Here is a 17,197-nt window from a genome sequence, read left to right on the forward strand (position 1 = left end):
GCTCACGGGCGGCTGCCGCGGAAACGCGGAGCGGAGCCTCGAGCGCGGGATCGGCGCGACAGCCCGGACCGCGTCGGGCGGCTGGAAAACCTGGGGCGGATCCGCTTGGCGGAGCGGGTCCAGGCGGGCGGGCAGCACGGAGCCGGGGGCGGGCGGCGGCCGCGGTCTGGCGGGGCACGGCGAGGTGCGGGGGGGGAGCACGGCGGGGGGCGGGGGCCGGAACGGGGCGCCCCGGTTCCCGCCGGTGCCCGCGCGGCCACCCGCAAAGCACGGAGCGGATCGCACGGAATGGGCTCGCCACCCCGCTCCCCGCCCCCCCTTTAACCCCCTCGCTGCCGCCTCTCCCGGCCCCGGCCTCGCTGCCGTCCTGGGGGGCCCGGCCCGGCCGCGCCGCCACGGCCTCTACCTGCACGCGGGGGGACCCACCCGGACGAGCCCGGGCGCCGCCACCGCCTCCCCGAAGCTGGAGCGTCTCCCCGGGGCGGTGAGTGACAGCGCGGCCGGGCGGGGCTTCCGCGGGGGCCCGGGACGCGGCACCGCCCCCGGGAGGGACCGCCTGGGCCGGCGGCCCCCACTCCCGGCGCCGCTTTCACCCGGGATCCCCATCCGGTGCCCCGGGCTGCGCTCCCGCAGCGCTGCACATAGCCCGGGGTGCCCTTCGCCAGCCACGACAGCGCCCACCCGGCCTTGCCGCCCGCGGCACCCCTACCCCTTCCCGCCTCCATCCCTGCCCCCGGCGCTGCTCCGCCCCGCCAGGCTTGGACCCCCATCCCCGGCGGCTCCCGGGCCGGCAGGACCCGGGCCCCCTCCATCTCAGCGGGGCAGCACCCAGCTCTTGGCCGCCCCGCTCCACTGGGGGGCTCTTCCATCGCTCCCGCCCCCAGGAACCGGCGGTTTCCGAGCCTGCGGGCACACAGAGGTGCCGGGGCTGAGCGTGGGCTGGAACCCGGGGGCACAGCCGGGAGCGGGCGGCGGAGCTGCGGGAAAGCGGGCGCTCCGCGCGGGCTGTGAGCCTCCCGGGGGTCCCGCACCCGGGGGGCGCGCTGGCCGCGGGGCCGCGGCACCTGCACCGGTGAGGCGGCGGGAAGCGGGAGGGTTTATTGCAAATCGGTGAAGCGAAACCTGCCCGAGGCAGGATACGGCCGCGCTCCCAGAGCGCCCGGTGTGTTCCCAGGGGCAGGGCGGGACCTTTCTGCCGAGCCGCCTTCCCGTCCGCAGCGGAGTCCAGAGGACGAGGGGGAGCCCGCGGCTGGACGGGGCAAGGAGCGGGCACAGGGCTGGAGGACACCTGGAGGAGACCAAAGCGGCACACACCGGCGCCCCCAGCGCTGCCCAGGCCGCGGTGCTCACTGGCCGGGGTGGAGAACCCACCGCCGGGACTGCCCCGGTGCCATCCCGGGCACACGTCGCGGGGCGCGGCGGGGCGGCACGCGCTCGGCGCCGCCGCTGGCCCTTTAAAAGCGCGCGGCCCCCGCGTGCCCGCAGCACGCCTGCGCGGCGCGCGCGGGGCGGCTCGCGGCTCTCCCTTTGTCCCCCACTCGCCTCTCACCCAAGCTTGGTGCCCGCCGCCGTGATTGGCAGCGCGCGCAGCCCCTCTGTTGGCCAATCGGATCTGTGCACGGCCGCTTAGTCCCGCCCCGCCACGGCGGCCCCTGTGAGTGACGGCGGGCTTGCCCAGTTAGCGGCGCGGCGGCGGGCGCCGAGCGGCCAATAGGAGCTCAGGGAGAGGGGCGCCGTGTTAGGGTGCGCGAGTTCCGGCCGCGCGCTCGCCTCTCAGGGCCGCCGCGGTCCCGGTGCCCGTCTCCGTCCCGGTGTCTGTGTCCGGGGCCGGTGCCTGTCCCGGTGTCCGTGTCCCGGTCCGGTGTTGCCGCCAGGTGAGGCCGTGGGGGCGGCAGGGTCGTGGCTCGGCCCCGCTCCGCTCCGTCGCCGCTGGGGCCGTGCTGGGGCCCGGCGCGGCCTGCGCGGCCCGCCCCGCCCCTGCACGCGGGGCCGGCGGGACCTACCCGGGACCTACCCGGGACCGAGCTCCGGGCCGCTTCCCGACCGTGCGCGTGTTGCTTTTAGGTGGGGAAGATGCAGGGCAACAAGGGGTTCAACATGGAGAAGCAGAACCACGCTCCGCGCAAGCAGCACCAGCAGCACCCGCCGCCGTCCATCCCCGCGAACGGGCAGCAGGCCAACAGCCAGAGTGAGTCCCGGGCCCGTCGTGGGGGCCCGCCCGGCCCCGCTCTGGGTAGGCGCTGAGCGACCGCTTCGGTGCAGCGGGAAACCTCGGGGTAGCTGCGGCCCTCGGGGTGCAACAGGTCTCAGCAGGAACAAAAGGAACCCGGTTTTCCGAGTTTAAACAATAAATCCTTAGGTCCTCAAGCAGGCTGCAGCATCTCCTGCTATATCAATTTCTTCCCCCTGTTGGAAACCACGGTTTTAATTGCGCCTGGGTTGTACTTGAGGGTTTTCTTTTGGTTTTGCTCAGTCCGCTCGAAGGTACACGCGGCTCCCGTGGCGTTTGTTCGTTACGTTTCTTGCGTTCATAAGTTTCTTGAGTTTCCAAAACCTGGGCAGTGATATAGAGGTTCCTTCTTTATCTCAAAATCTTAGGAAAAGACTACTTACAGTTTGGAAGTCATTGCGTTTTTGACAGTGTGTCTGTAAGCGCTGCGAATATAACAAGGTCTGTCTTTCATTGTCGGGTTCCTGTTTTTTCTTCGGGCATAACAGATGGCTTCTCAATGCAGGTTTCCTTAGGAAACTGGAAACTTAAGCTTAAGAGCAGTTACTAGATTACTAGAGAAGTAAGTTTGCTCTCGGTAAAGATTGTTGTAGTGAGAACGTTATTACAGCGATGTGCAGGCACCCCTTAAGACTCAATTTTTTATTAATGCGGAACCAGGAGAAACCCGGCTTTACTTACTATTCAAGCGCCAGTTGACATCGATTAAAGCCGTTCTGCCCCAGCGGGTTTCCGGGTTTTCCTGGTCTGTGTGGACTGGCGCTCCAAAGCGGGTGCTTGTGAGCTGGGACGGGACACGTTAATAGCTTCAGGGGCCCGAACTGATCTAACCTGATAGTTTAGAAGTACGGCGATGTCTCACCGCCGTTAGCATTTTTGGGAGGGAAAAAGTGCTTTAGTTTTATTAGATGTGGATTCTTTTTTTAAGTTTGGATACTTTGGCCGTTCAGAACAAAAACGTATGGAAGTCACCTATGCACTTTGTGTGATTCCTCCGAGTGGGGTTTTTTTTTGTGTCAAAGATACTGGGCTGGTAAATGTCCTGGATGTTTTTATTAAGGGGTCGAGTTGAACAGGCTCTTTATCAGTTCCCAGACAATAACAGACAAGGGTGGCAGAGCAGTCGTTTCCAGTCAGGTTGAAAACAATAACAGTACAGCTGTACTGGGGAATTCTCACAGGGATCAGCTTGTCGTGAGTGACTGTGTCTCACTCCTTTGCATGGATCTCCTGAGGCAGAACAGTGGTACTCTGCGTACCACTGAGTGTAACTCTATTCAAGTATCTCCTGTTGTATCCACAGGCCTTGCAATTGATCCCCAAATACGGTAATGCTGTGAACAAGGCAAAACATTTCACTCCTGCTCCTTTTGCTGTGTGAAGTAGATAACTTACTCTCACTACTCTTCTCTAGGTACTCTTCTCTTCTCTGAGTCTGGTTATTTAGTGTTAGCTATGGAGCTGTGCTTACTCTTATAGAGGGGTTGTCCTTGCAGAGTCTTGCATGCATTGTCTTTGCATAGACAGTCTTTCTCATTCAGTGCCCTGCTTTGTAGCTGGAATCAAGCCATTTATGTTCACAGTTTATTTCATATGTGTGACCATGACTTGTGTCCTCTGCAAAGCAAAGGAGTTGCTTTCTGTGCCCTATAGTCCTGTGTGGTGAAGTTCCATGTGTGTTTAAGAAAAATGGGGCACAGGAAGATAAAGTGATGCTAAATCCACCCCTGTGTCTGGCACATAACAGAGCTTTCAGGATCATGCTGGACTCTTGTTGAATTAAGGGTTAAAGATTGTATATGCATGTGGGGATTTGAGAATGTTACTGTTTGTGTTTATTTCTGGTGGATATCTCAGAAAACATTTTAACCTTGGGCTTGATCTTCGAGGTCTTTTCCAACTTCATAAATCTCTTCTAGGATAATTTACTGAATAGAGATTTTTTTTTTTGTAATTGATCTTGTAATTTTTACGAGGTCTCACCTATATGGCTGGTTTTTGGGGTAGGGGTTTTTTTTTTGAGTTTTGGGTTGGTTTTTTCCCCCACTATTTTCACTATTCCAGCCTTCTCTTCAGCTTAGAACTCCATACCCTGAAACCCATCTCATAGAATGACAGCTATCTGAAATGTTATCTGTCTGAACAAAACTTGCTCTTATTTTCATATTTTTCTAGATACCTGGAGTTGTTTTGGAGTATTTTTGAGCAAAAATCTGTTTTCTGGCTAAACTATGGCTTTTCTGTAATTCTTTGTGTTGTAATAGCAACGTCCGGTATTGTTACTACAGTTGATTTTTTTTTCTGGGCCGGTTATCCTGACCAGTTCTCAAAAAGTTTGAGTGAAATATCTCATGTTATTTCAAGCTGCAGTGTGTTGTTTTCTCCCGTTCTAGACTGTCATTTGCTGGTATTAATGAGCAATGAGGTTCAGTTTTCTTTAAAAAAAAAAACTGTGGGGCCATTCTGAAATAAATCCCCCTTGTGGCTGGAGAGATGGCTGGAGAGGTTTAAGACCAAGGTGAACGGGTGGTGTTACCTGTATTATCCTGTGTCTCTGTGGTCACTGTGATGAAACCTAATAAAATTTATCCCCCCAACTGTAGAGCAGCTGTGTACCTTATTCCCCTCAGATGAAGGCCTGACTATTGACCTGAAGAATTTCCGGAAACCCGGTGAAAAGACCTTCACCCAAAGAAGCCGCCTCTTTGTGGGGAATCTGCCCCCAGATATTACAGAGGAAGAGATGAGAAAGTTGTTTGAGAAGTATGGCAAGGCAGGGGAAGTCTTCATACACAAGGACAAAGGCTTTGGTTTTATCAGGCTGGTGAGTGACTTGGCACCTTTGGGGAGTTTTTGTGGTGATGGCTCACACTGGAGCAGTACTGCTAATTGAAAGTAGTAGGTGTTCAGATGTCTTGCTGATTAAACCTGCTGATAATCTTAGTAACTGGAATATGGGATTAGCTTCCAAATGGTTTGTCTAGAGCTTGTTATGAAAAGAAATGTGAATTTAGGCAGCTTGTGGCAGGAGTTATGAGAGATCTGATGAATTTATTCTGAAATCAGCTGGTAGAAAGCTGATAAAAAGCCCCACAGGAATATAATGCTATTATAGACAAAGTGAACTTCTCCATTTCTGGAGTACGGAATTCCTATGGGCGTAGTTTGTCATGCAGTATTCCTGGAGTGATTAATGCTCTTGAGGTAGGGGATCTTTAGATGGTCACGTTGAAGTGTGTCTGGAAGGGAGGTAGGTACCACCATGGAGTGGTTCTCAGATTTCTATGGGTCATGCACCACCTTTCTGAGAGCCCCAAGGTGAGCGGATGAGGTTCCCACACCCATGTCTGGGCTGTTTTCATGTAGTGCAACTGCTTGGTAGTGACTTAAATGAGTGGAAAGGTGTGAAAATGGCATAGAAGGTCTTTCATAGGTTGTCATACCATCAGCATTTCCTTATCAGACTTGGTTAATCATTGAACCTTGATTATTTTTTTAAATGTATTTATTTTTTAAAAAAAGGTGCTTTGTAGCCTTAATATAATTGTGTGATAATGATAATTTCATTGTTTGCCTTGTTCATTCTGGCTGTTGGACTAAACTTACGCATTTGTTACATATTTCTCACCCTCCCCGCCCCCAAGCTCTGCCTGTTCAGTCACTGATGATAAGGAATAGCTGTGGTTTTTTGGCACACTTCTTACCGAGCTGTGGGAGAATCATTTATTTCTCTCAGAAGTACATGTTATGGAGAAATAAGCTTGTGTTTAATTCCGTGCCTCACTGGGAGTTTTAATGGTGGTTGTTTTTATCTGCAGGAAACTCGCACTCTGGCAGAGATTGCCAAGGTGGAACTGGACAACATGCCTCTCCGTGGGAAGCAGCTCCGAGTGCGCTTTGCCTGCCACAGCGCCTCGCTGACAGTCAGGAACCTGCCTCAGTTTGTGTCCAATGAGCTCCTGGAGGAAGCCTTCTCAGTGTTTGGCCAGGTGGAAAGGGCTGTGGTTATTGTGGATGACAGAGGACGATCCTCTGGGAAAGGCATTGTGGAGTTCTCAGGGAAGCCTGCTGCTAGGAAAGCGCTGGATAGATGTAGTGATGGGTCTTTCCTGCTAACTACGTAAGTGCAGATGGGGAGAGGTGCTCTGCTGGCATGTGCAGGTTGGGTGGCTGGTTCTTAACACCACAGTGGGACAGATGGGGCATGAGGTGGTAGGGGATTGGCCTGGGGAGAACTTTATTTAGCTTTGTTCCAACAAGAGACAGTCTGTGCTGAAGCTCAGGTCTGAAAACTTTCTTCTGGGAAGCTGCTAGTGGGGTAAGTGCATAAAACTTCCAAATAAACTCTTTCTCCATAAAACAACTTTAGGGCAATTAAAGCAGCCTTTAAGAACAGGACCTGTTTCAGAGGCCATCCGTATAACTTGTTTGGAAATGAAGCTCAAGTGTTTTAATTGTACACTGCGGGTCACTAAAGGGGAGAGTCTTGGGATGGGATTCTGCTTGGCAGCATGCATTGCTGGGGTGGAATGCCACTGTGGGCATGGGATCTGTTGGAGAGGCTGCTCAGGTAGATTGAATTGTTAAGAGTTTTCACCATTATAAACTGTTTCCCCTGTGCTTCAATGTAATAAGGCAGAAAAGCATGTTCTTTCATAATTATGTGAACTTGCTCAAGCAAATAACCAGTTCCAGTTGCATTCCACGGAGCAGTTTGTTGCTCTGTTAAGAGGGAGCCATTTCTGATCTCTTGGAAAAAAAATTACTGTATATTTTGTATTATGCTTCTAGAATTTGTGACTAGAACACTTCCTGAAATGGGGCTATATTGCTCATTTTTAAAGTAATTTTTAAAGTTTTGTGCTTCATACCTCCTGTGGATATGTAATGGCACAGCTGTACACAAGCACATTCAGTTTCAAAAAGCAGGTTTTTCTTATTTCTTTTTTAACACCTGTTTTTCTCCCTGTGACTCCTTGAGGATACCAGCATAGTGGGTAGTGCTCTACAGGAGGATTACTGCTAGAGAGCTTTTGCTGATTCAGAAGTCTGTACCTGAAAGAACCATGAAAACAGATTTTTAGGAGTGATCATGCAAAACTAATCACTAGCAATGTATAACTTAGGTTAACATTCAATCTCTTTATAGCTATCAGTACATTAGGTTCTGGTACCTAGGACCACAAACAAGTCTGTTGTTCCTTTCTAGTTATGGTTTGGTTTTGATTGAACTTGTTCTGGTTTGTCCTAGTTCAAGACAGGAAAGTTAGATAAACTGTTTGAATTGGTTCATGTTAGAAAATAAGATTATTAATAATGGAATATGTCACATCAAAGCAAAAAGTTGTAGTATGGATCTTCAGCTGAGAAAAGGGATTTTAGCTTTCCATATCCTGCCTTGCTGCTGGAGCCTGGGTACCCATTGCCACTTGGCACAACAGGATCATCTCTTCATTTCCCCAGTCCTGGCACATGGGACTGAGGAGCTCACGGGAAGCTGGGGTGCTGCTTTGTGCTGGGGATGAGCAGTGTCAGTGCTGTGGTGGAGAGCTGATTCAGAGACCAGGTCAATACTTTCTTCTGCAAGCAGAAGCCAGGAAGACAGAAGCACACATCTGCAGTGTCTGTTGTGAACTGCACCAGTGGATTCCCTGGGGGGTGGAAATTCAGACAGGGGCCCAGTGGACCTTCCTAGAGCACAGTTGCCAAGCAACAGTAGCACATGGTGGCCTCACCAGGAGAGTATGACTGGATGGTACAGCTTGCAGCCTCCAGTGAGGAGTGGTGTAGTGACTCTGCTTTAGATGGCCTTAAAAAGGCACAGATGGACTTGTGCCACTCTAGAGACAAGACTTCATGCTGGGTAGATCCTACTGGAGCATGTCGGATTCCAGTTAAGCTGTTAATTTGAACCAGTAGCTACAATTCAGTACAATTTTGGTTTGGATTAAACGGAGATTTTGATCAACAGTTCCACTCCTATTCTAGAAAAAAGGAAAAAACGAGTGTTCAAAGTGATTTCTGGTTTCACGTTGGTTGAGATCCGCAGCTGCTCTGAGTTTCTTTGAGCAGTGCTAAAAGCAGTGTAAGTTCGGACTTAGTACACGTGCTTTCCACAACTGCAAGCTTGTTCTTGAATTTTCTTGAGAGCACCTCACCTTTTCTTTACAGATTCCCTCGGCCTGTCACTGTGGAGCCCATGGATCAGTATGATGATGAGGAGGGTCTACCAGAGAAGCTAGTCATCAAAAACCAGCAATATCACAAGTATGTGCCTGGCATGCAACAGGAGATGAGAGTGCCTGTGGGCTAGTGCCTCAGTCTTAGAAGGGTGGCTCATCAGGTCATCCTTTTCTCAGTAAATGTGGCCTGACTTTGGAAGGAGAATTCCATTCACTGTTCTCTTGCCATGATTGGCTGAAAGAAAACAGTCATTTTGAATCCACACTCCTGGATAAGACTGGTAGCCTTCTCATATTTTGTATAAGTCCATTTCAGTTCTTGGAATAAAAAATAAAGTCAATTTGAGATAACACAGATGATATGAGATTCCCTGGGAAGTATTACAGAAAGTCTATGTAGGAAACACTTGAACCCACAATAGAAACTTAAGGAATTATGTGACTAGCATTAGGAGATTGTAGAGCTATCCAGATATAAGACCAGAGTTTTAGAAGGCTTCCCAGTGTAAGTAGGAATCCTGTGATCTGAGCAGTTGGCATTAGCAAACCATGTGAGCTCATGAATTTTTCAAGTAAGGAAGGTGAGAGCTTCAGGATGTGGGTGACTGAATTAAGAATAGTCCTGTGCTACAGGTGCAGCGTGAAAATAACATGCACATTTGGGCATTGTTTGTTTCTGGAGTGCATCTGTCCATAAGATGTGCAGCAGGAGCAAAGGCTGTTGCTTTCAAGGGTATTTCTGAATCTCCTTACCCAGAATCTCTTGGTGTCTTATGAAAGCAGTGTCATTGCTTGTTATGGAGGAGGACAGCTTCCATGCAGGAATGAGATGATTCCTGAGGAGCAGACAAACTGATGTCTCAGGCAGAGTGAACTGTTAAAAGGGCCTGCTACTGCATTTGACACACAAATGGAATTTTCTTGGTTCCTCCTTGCTCTCCTGAAGCATTCACTAGCTCTTCATTGTTTGACAGGGAGCGTGAGCAGCCTCCTCGGTTTGCACAGCCTGGCAGCTTTGAATATGAATATGCCATGCGTTGGAAGGCTTTGATAGAGATGGAGAAGCAGCAGCAGGAACAAGTAGATCGCAACATCAAGGAAGCTCGAGAGAAGCTGGAAATGGAAATGGAAGCGGCTCGCCATGAGCACCAAGTGATGCTCATGCGGCAAGGTACCGGTCAGAGATAAATACCGGATGGGAACAGGGCCCTGCACCATCCAGGAGTGGGTGGCTCAGTAGACTGGCTAGAGACCACTGAAGGTGAGCCATCGTGGCTGCTTGTCTTGTAATCAAGCATGGTAGCAGCAAATGAATGGAATCATAGAATTCATTTAGGTGGAAAAGATCAGTAAGTCCAACCATTAACCTCCTTTAAGGTACTTGTAGAGCAATAAAGTCTCCTCGAGCCTCCTTTTCTCCAGGCTGAGCCCCCCCAGCTCCTCAGCTGCTCCCCATCAGACTTGTGCTCCAGACTCTTCCCCAGCTCCATTCTCTTCTCTGGACACTCTCCAGCCCCTCAATGTCTTTCTTGTCACGAGTGGCCCAGAGCTGGACAGGATTTGAGGAGTGGCCTCACCAGTACCCAGTCAGGGGGATGGTCACTGTCCTGGTGCTGCTGGTCACACCATGGCTGGGACAGGCCAGGTGCCACTGGCCTCTTGCCCACCTGGGCACACCTGGCTCATGTTCAGCTGCTGTTGACCAGCACCCCCAGGGCCTTTCCCACTGGACACTTTCCAGCCCCTCTGCCCCAGGCTGGAGCTGCAGGGGGTTGTTGTGACCCAGGAGCAGGACCTGGCACTGAATCCTGTTGGACCTAACATGGAGAGATGTTACTGTATTGGTGAAGGGGTTTTTTTTTGAGTTTTGGGTTGTTTTTTTCCCCCCACTATTTTCACTGTTCCAGCCTTCTTCTCTTGTGTGTTAAGGTTCTCATTCAGGAATTCATAGGCAGTGGCATGGGAGACGAGTTTGATTGTGTTTTTTGCTGTTGTCTTACACAGATTTAATGAGACGCCAGGAGGAGCTGAGGAGAATGGAGGAATTGCATAACCAAGAAGTACAAAAACGTAAACAGTTAGAACTCAGGTAAGGGGGCAGGTTGTGAAATGCTGTGAATCCATAGTGGAATAAAACACCTCTTGACTGCACCTAATTGTTCATTGTGACAATTTAATTATTACCTAAAGTGTGGCTGTTACTTTGGGCCTTTTTGTTCATAGGGCACAGCTGGTTTAAGATGGAAGAGTTAGGAGTTTCTTCCAATTGATTAGTATTTGCTTCTTCACAGTTTTGTCTCTCATTTAAGCTCCTTTAATGAGGCAGATAGAAAAACCAAAATCTCTGCTGTGAGTTAGTGGCTTCAGCGCTGCAGATTGGGAAATCCCATTCCATCATCTCTATTTTCATTTGAAGAGTAACTTAGTCTCAGAGATTTTTCTCTCCATTGTAGCAGTTCCTGGTCTTGGGGTCATTTTGAGAAGCTCCAGGAGGATTACCAGACTATTTGTGTAATAGAAGGGGCTTGAGAGCTGTCAGGCTTGAAGCTTGATATTGCATGTAGTCAGCATGCATTTGGGAGCTGCTGTGTACATAGAATCATTTAGGTTGGAAAATACTTCTAAGATCAGTGAGTCCAGCTGTAGATCTAGCACTGCCAAGCTCACCGTGTCCCTAAGCACCACATCTACACATCCTTTAAATCCTTCCAGGGATAGTGACTCCACCGCTTTCTGGACAGCCTGTGCCAATGCTTTTGTAACCCTTTTGGTGAAGAAATTTTCCCTGATACCAAATCTAAACTTTTCCTGGTGCAACTTGAGGCCATTTCCTCTTATCCTGTCACTTGTTACCTGGGAGAAGAGACTGATTCCCACCTGGCTCCACCCTCCTTTCAGGCGTTGTAGAGAGTGATAAGGTCCCCCTAGAGCCTCCTTTTCTCCAGGATGAGCCCCTCCAGCTCCCTCAGTTGCTCCTCATGAGACACATGCACACAAGTATCTCGTGGTTTTTTTTTTTTTTTTTTTTTACAATGAGCTCCTCAAAACTGAAAGTTTGAAGTGTAAAGTTTCCAATCAAGATCCATGAGGCAGCACTGCAACACAGTGATGCAGGTGGTTGGTGTATGTTGTGCTGATTATCCTTGGACCTTTTTTTACAGGCAAGAGGAGGAACGCAGGCGCCGTGAAGAGGAAATGAGAAGGCAGCAAGAGGAGATGATGAGACGCCAGCAGGAAGGCTTTAAAGGGAATTTTGCTGATGCGGTACGAGTGCTTCTACGTTTCCATTACATCTGTACACTCACAGTAGATTTTTCCCTTCCACAACACAGCTGTCTGTGGATTTTTAACTTGGTTGGAGGACTGTACATGAGTAGTGCATTCTACCCTAAATTATTGACTCCCTCCAATCTTAATACAGTTTAGCCTGGAAACTATAAATCCCCGGGTTCTGTTCCACTGCTCTTCAGGTAGGACTCTCTGTAGCTGTCTTGCTGTACAGGAAAATGTATGCTGACTAGTTTTATTCTAACAGCAACACACACTGTCCTGAAGCACTGCAGCAGAACCCTGTTGTGATTATATGACTGGCTATATCGCTAGCCTGCAGTCTGTCTTAGTCATGATAAAATTATCCCAACTTGAGGCATTGCTGCAGGCATGGTGTATGCTTGTACTTAAAAGTCAGTTGGTCAAGTATTTTTTTTTGTAGTGTAACCTGTGTGGTAACCTGCCTTTTAATAACAATATCTCTGGTTCTATAGAGAAATGCCTTGCAATCTGTTTCCAGTCCCAGCCACCTTCTATTGTGGAGGCAGCTGTAGGGCTGTTCAGGTGGTGTAATGGCATTGATGCAGTTGAGGGGGGCAAGTGTTTAGTGCTTACTAGTGAAAACCTGGCCCCTAGGCAAAATAGCTAAATATATGTCAAACCAAAAGGGCCAAAAGCATGGCTGAGCCAAGTGTGGGAATATTCTCCTTGTGCAGCAGAAATCCTGATTCCTCTAAATAATACTTCCTTTGTATGATAAATAATGGCACTGAGACTACAGATGAAGTGAAATCTGTCTTCAGTTACCACTGTGAAAAAAGTAGTGCCCTCACTGAGCTGAGGAGGTGCTCCTGGTTTTGCAGTGAGAGAGATCTGTGATAGGTGTTCCTGATGCTTGGTTAATAAAAGAGAAATTGAACTCCCTAAATGGTATTTTAATGCAAGTGACCCAGCACCATGTCTTTATGTAAGCTTGCATTTCTTTCAACAGGAAAAGCTTCTTAGCTATGCTGAGGGAGTAGCAAAACTAATTCTATCTAATGTGTCACTACTGCTCAGCACTTCTTTCCATAAAGATATCTTTGGTAAAGTCTGCATGTGCAGCTTTGCTGCTGGATGTTTTATTACAGTTCTGAAAAACAATCTTTTAGAATGAGATATTTTACATAAGACCTGTTCATTCAGCAGCTATCATGTGAAGGTTGCTCCTGTCTTTGAGATTTATCCTGGGAATTACTTTCTACACATTGTTCAGTAGTAAATCCTCAGAACTCATTGAATTTGTATAATTGCCTTTTTTTAAAGCCTGATTATCAGTTGAAATGAGTGTCTGTCTTTCCAGAGGGAGCCACCAGACATGCGAATGGGACAGATGGGTATGGGAGGTAAGAGTATTCTTTGTTCCTGTGCATGTTCATTTCCTCTCTTACAAAATCTGCACTTTTTTTTTCAGTGATCTCATTTTATTGGCTTCTTATTTAGAAACTCAGTCAAACTAATCTCCCAGGCTAGTAAGAGGAAGTATTCATGTGACAGGAAACATAACATGCTGTAAAGCAGGATCAGTTTGTCTTGACCTCATAGTGCAAAGCTGGTTAATAAAGACTGGGACTCTGTCCCTGCATGGGGCAGACCCCAGTCACTGTGTGTGTGTGCCAGGACTATTCCTCAGTTTTCTTTTCCAGGTACCATTGGCATGAACAATAGAGGAGCTATGGGTGGTACCAATGTCCCAGCTCCTGCACCTCCTGCTGCTGGTCCTGGAGCTATGATCCCTGATGGAGCCATGGGAATGGTAATGTATCTCCATCTGCTTTTTGTGCACACCTTTCAAATGCAGATTATGTTGTTTCCAGTATTAAGCACTAGCTGGTGAAGTTGAAGCTTTTTTATCTACCCAAACCTGTTGCTTCACTCCTGCTGAAATCTTTAGTGGTTAATCTTGCCTTATTACTAGCTGATAATTTTCAGGAGATTGAGCCAAGTCTAATAACTGCTTAATTTACTTCCAAGACAGCTAGTGCTAAAATGCTTGTTAGAAAGATCTTAGCAATAATATATGGTTATTTTTAAATGACCTATTGGGAAGCACTTTGTTAAATTGAGGTTTTTGTGAGTAGATTTTTGCAGGCATAAAGCCAAGCTTTCAGGAGTGTTCTGTTCATCACCAGTTCTGAAAACAGTTCTCTCCTGTGCTCATAGGCTAGAATGAGTTCAGCTAATTTGCTTAGGAGGTCAAGACAAAGAATAAACGGAGGTTATGCTTATTTATTTAACTTTTTAAAATTTTTCTATTTGATTTAGTTTTGAACTTTACTGCAGGGCTTTGCAATAGACTGTGGCTTTTGTGGCATCTGTCACTCCTCTCTGTCATACGGAGGGTTGGTCCTCCCACAGTGTCAGCACTTGTAGTCAGCAGCAAACAGCAGCAGTCATAGTAAATTTTGTCCTTAAAGTTCATCTTCCTTCAGTGTTTTTTATGATCTGGTCTAATAAACAGTTTTCCTGCAAACCTTCCTACTCAGACTTCTTGCTCTGTCTCATGACTGCTATGATGCAGATTTTTTTTTTTGTCATAAAGAACAGTTTTATTTATCTAAAAGCTTCTGTACCTAAGTGGTAGGGATGCAAAGCAGCTGATGTTAAGGGAATGTGCACTACACATAGAAATTAAGGGGGAAGATGAAGCCAGGAGTGGAAAGGGGAGTTCAGATGGCTCACCTGCTGCTCAGCAGGGCCCTAGTCTGTGAGGTGGTGCACACTGTCCCAGTATGTCTGACTGCAGGTTGTGTGGGGAAAGGGACTTTGTTTGCAATGGTCCTGTCAGTCCAGGTTTGGGACTGTGGGGATGTTTTTGGTGGGGTGAAGGCTTGCAGTGAGGTCAGCTGGAATTGTGGAATCCTGGTAGAATTTGAATCAACTCAAATGGCTTTTAACTGCCCTTTGTTCTTCCTTGTTTTTCTCCCTGTGCCTTCTGCATTTGTCCTCATTCCAAGACTCCACCACCACCTCCAGACCGCTTCGGCCAGGGTGGAGCCATGGAAGGCCTTGGAGCGATGGGAGGGAACCCGCCTGCCTTCAACAGAGGAAATCCAGGGGGGGATTTTGGCCCTAACAAGCGTCGCAGATACTAACAGGATTAAGCTATCCCCTGTACGCCCCAAAGAAAGAAATTTTGGCAGGCCACACAGGGTTCAACTTGGGGGGGAGGGGGGACATTTTAAAGATAGTTAATTAGGGCCTGTTTTGGTAAAGCCACTCTACGACAAGGGGAGTGCAGTCTGACTGGTAAAGGTTTTAGAAAATTACATGTGGTGCATTCCTAATTTCAAAGTGAAAAATGGATTCTGGGAGGCTGCCGTGGTTCAGTAGTGGTAAAATCTTGCAAGGACCCTAATGCCTTGACTATTCCAGGTTTCCTATTTGTAGCTGAAATCATGAGACTAAATTAGATAAAGTTTCAGTATGTCTTGGCATTTTTTTAGTGTAGTGTACCTTGCTTAAGAGCATAGGGAAGTCTCTGGAGAGCTAGGGCAGCGTTTGGGTACTTTGCAGCTCCCATGATTTTGTAAATTTATATAGCTCCAAATGATCCGTCATGTAGTGAATTGGGGGAGATTCTGTTTGTTTCTTATTCTTTTTTTTTTTTTTTTTAATTTTTTCCTCCTAACTTGTTAGCTACTCTTTTTACCTGGACCATTTGTTTCTTTGAAGTAGTTGACAGTTGTGCAGCCTGTATGGCTGGGAGGTTCTTGTTCGGATGGATTTTTTTGATAACGTGTTGTATCTCTTTTATTTTTACTGGTAGTAAAGTACAATCTATTGGATAAAGATACTGTATCTCATGCTGAAGATTTAACTGAAACAAATGTTTGTATAATCCTAACCTTGCCTGTCTTTTGTGTAGAAGTACTACAAGATTTTTCATTTAGTGTAAACTGTTTGAACACAAACTGTAATTGTCCCACTAAAAAGTTTGAGTTTGTCTGAGGAATGTTACAGGAATGCATTATTAAAGTGGATTTTAAGCCTTTTTTATCTGGTGTTTTGTCTCTTCTGTTTTTTTAGTACAGATGTCTACATGTGGATTGAATTTAATGAAGCTTCAGGTTATGGCATGAAAGTTGTTCTTGCATAGTTCTGTAAAGAGGGTGTTCAACCCCTGAGAATTTTCTAACAGTTTTCCTTCTCACAGAATGAGTTTCATTTGTGTGTTGGAATGTGACCTTCAACTTCATCAGGTTAGAATACAGAAAGGGAGCTGCTGACACACCTGGGACGTGTCTGTTGTGGATGCAGAGAGGCGAGGTGCAAAACTTGTCCGTGTGTTGCTGGGAGCCTGGAGCTCAGTTCCTGTCTCAGGTGCAGAGTACAGAGTTGTCTGTCTCTGCTCTGTGCTGCAGATGCCTCTGGCTGGGATGTTACCAGAACTCCTGTGCTGTGATAGGAAGGAGAGGACTCACTGGTGACTATTGATGGCAACAGGAATGCTTTATCTGGTGTAATACATAAGGGAGTCTGTAGGGACAGGAGCCTTCTGTGACTTGTGTTCTCACACTGAGTCTCTAGAGTTGAGACCACAAAAGGGGACACTTAGAAATAAATTTAGGTGGGAAAGGGAGGGAGGAGAAAGTGTTACAGCCTAAAAGCATAAGGAGGTGCCTTGAAGAATTGTGAAATCATAGGGAAGATGAAAACATTTTGAGATGCCTAATGTTACCAAAGCAAGAACCTTAAATTGGGGTTTAGTTCTGTAGGTACTCTTTAAGTAGGGGAAAATGAGATAATCACTTTTGGAGTTTACCCTGTCTTTGGATGGCTTTTAATTAACCTGGAATTGGATGATAAGATGTATGGAAGAGAGGCTGCAGCCAATGCTCTTTCTTAATTTGTTCTCTACATTTGAAAGCATCTGCAGCTGGTTTGCTGAGGTGATACAGTATCTAGTGGTGGTTTATCAGCTTGATTGTGAGCTATGAAGAGATTGGTGGTGGTTTTCACCTGGCTCATTTGCTAGGACAGCTCGCTGTTGCAAAATCTCAAATAAGTGAGATTGCTGATCAGCTTTTCTGTTGCCCTTTGGAGAGGATGGATCTCTTCTTGCCACTTGTGTCTGGAATGAGGCTGGCAGATACTCAGTAGTGCCACAGCTGTTGGGTAAGTACATTGTTTAATTCTGAAGTGTGAAGTACCAGGAGAAGAAACCATGAAGTTGCACCCAGGTGTATTACCTCCTTCACCTGCGTGTTGCTCAGCTGGCTTGTGTGTTAGTGAGCAGTCCAAGGAGGAATTGCTGTCCTAGGGAAACAGCAGAGCTCAGATGTTCACCATCACTCTGCTGCTGCCTCAATCCTGAGCAAGCATAAGCTAAGGATGGGTCTGGTTACTGCCTTTCCCTGGGAGAAAAGGGGGTGTGAAATCATGGGGAAGGAGGAATTTAGCACTGCTCAAAGCCCATCTAACAAGATTTTAAATATCTAAATTAAAGAGCCAGTGGCAGCAAAGGAAGAAAACT

The 17,197-nt window shown here is 47.9% G+C and overlaps 2 protein-coding genes across 8 annotated transcripts in view; one reads left to right on the forward strand and one right to left on the reverse strand.

Annotated features, from left to right (window-relative positions):
- ZMYM3 (zinc finger MYM-type containing 3) overlaps positions 1-506 on the reverse strand; it is a 32,889-nt gene extending 32,383 nt beyond the window's left edge. The window contains exon 1 of one of the 2 annotated variants that reach the window (XM_042040207.1): positions 427-506. The gene's annotated coding sequence lies outside the window, so the exon portion shown is untranslated. Of the gene's footprint in view, positions 1-406 lie in introns of both variants that reach the window. The other variant, XM_042040204.1, reaches the window with a different exon arrangement.
- Positions 414-15,718, forward strand: NONO (non-POU domain containing octamer binding). 6 transcript variants are annotated; one of them, XM_042040212.1, is made up of 11 exons: positions 414-484; positions 2,065-2,233; positions 4,834-5,054; positions 6,049-6,350; positions 8,402-8,497; positions 9,387-9,583; positions 10,417-10,501; positions 11,574-11,676; positions 13,025-13,067; positions 13,368-13,477; positions 14,679-15,718. In XM_042040212.1, the coding sequence occupies exons 2-11, from the start codon at positions 2,074-2,076 to the stop codon at positions 14,814-14,816; spliced, it is 1,455 nt and encodes a 484-aa protein (XP_041896146.1). In that variant the 5' UTR covers positions 414-484; positions 2,065-2,073; the 3' UTR covers positions 14,817-15,718. The 6 variants fall into 6 exon arrangements, with proteins under 6 accessions (XP_041896146.1, XP_041896149.1, XP_041896144.1 ...); XM_042040215.1 differs by having other exon boundaries at positions 415-484; positions 2,065-2,188; XM_042040210.1 differs by lacking the exon at positions 414-484 and adding an exon at positions 1,721-1,874.
- The last annotated feature ends 1,479 nt before the right edge of the window (positions 15,719-17,197 follow it).

The sequence above is a fragment of the Corvus kubaryi genome, unplaced genomic scaffold (assembly GCF_017639235.1).
Source record: "Corvus kubaryi isolate FWS band 111438036 unplaced genomic scaffold, C.kubaryi_AGA036_p1.0 37395, whole genome shotgun sequence".
NCBI classification, from domain to species: Eukaryota; Metazoa; Chordata; class Aves; order Passeriformes; family Corvidae; genus Corvus; species Corvus kubaryi.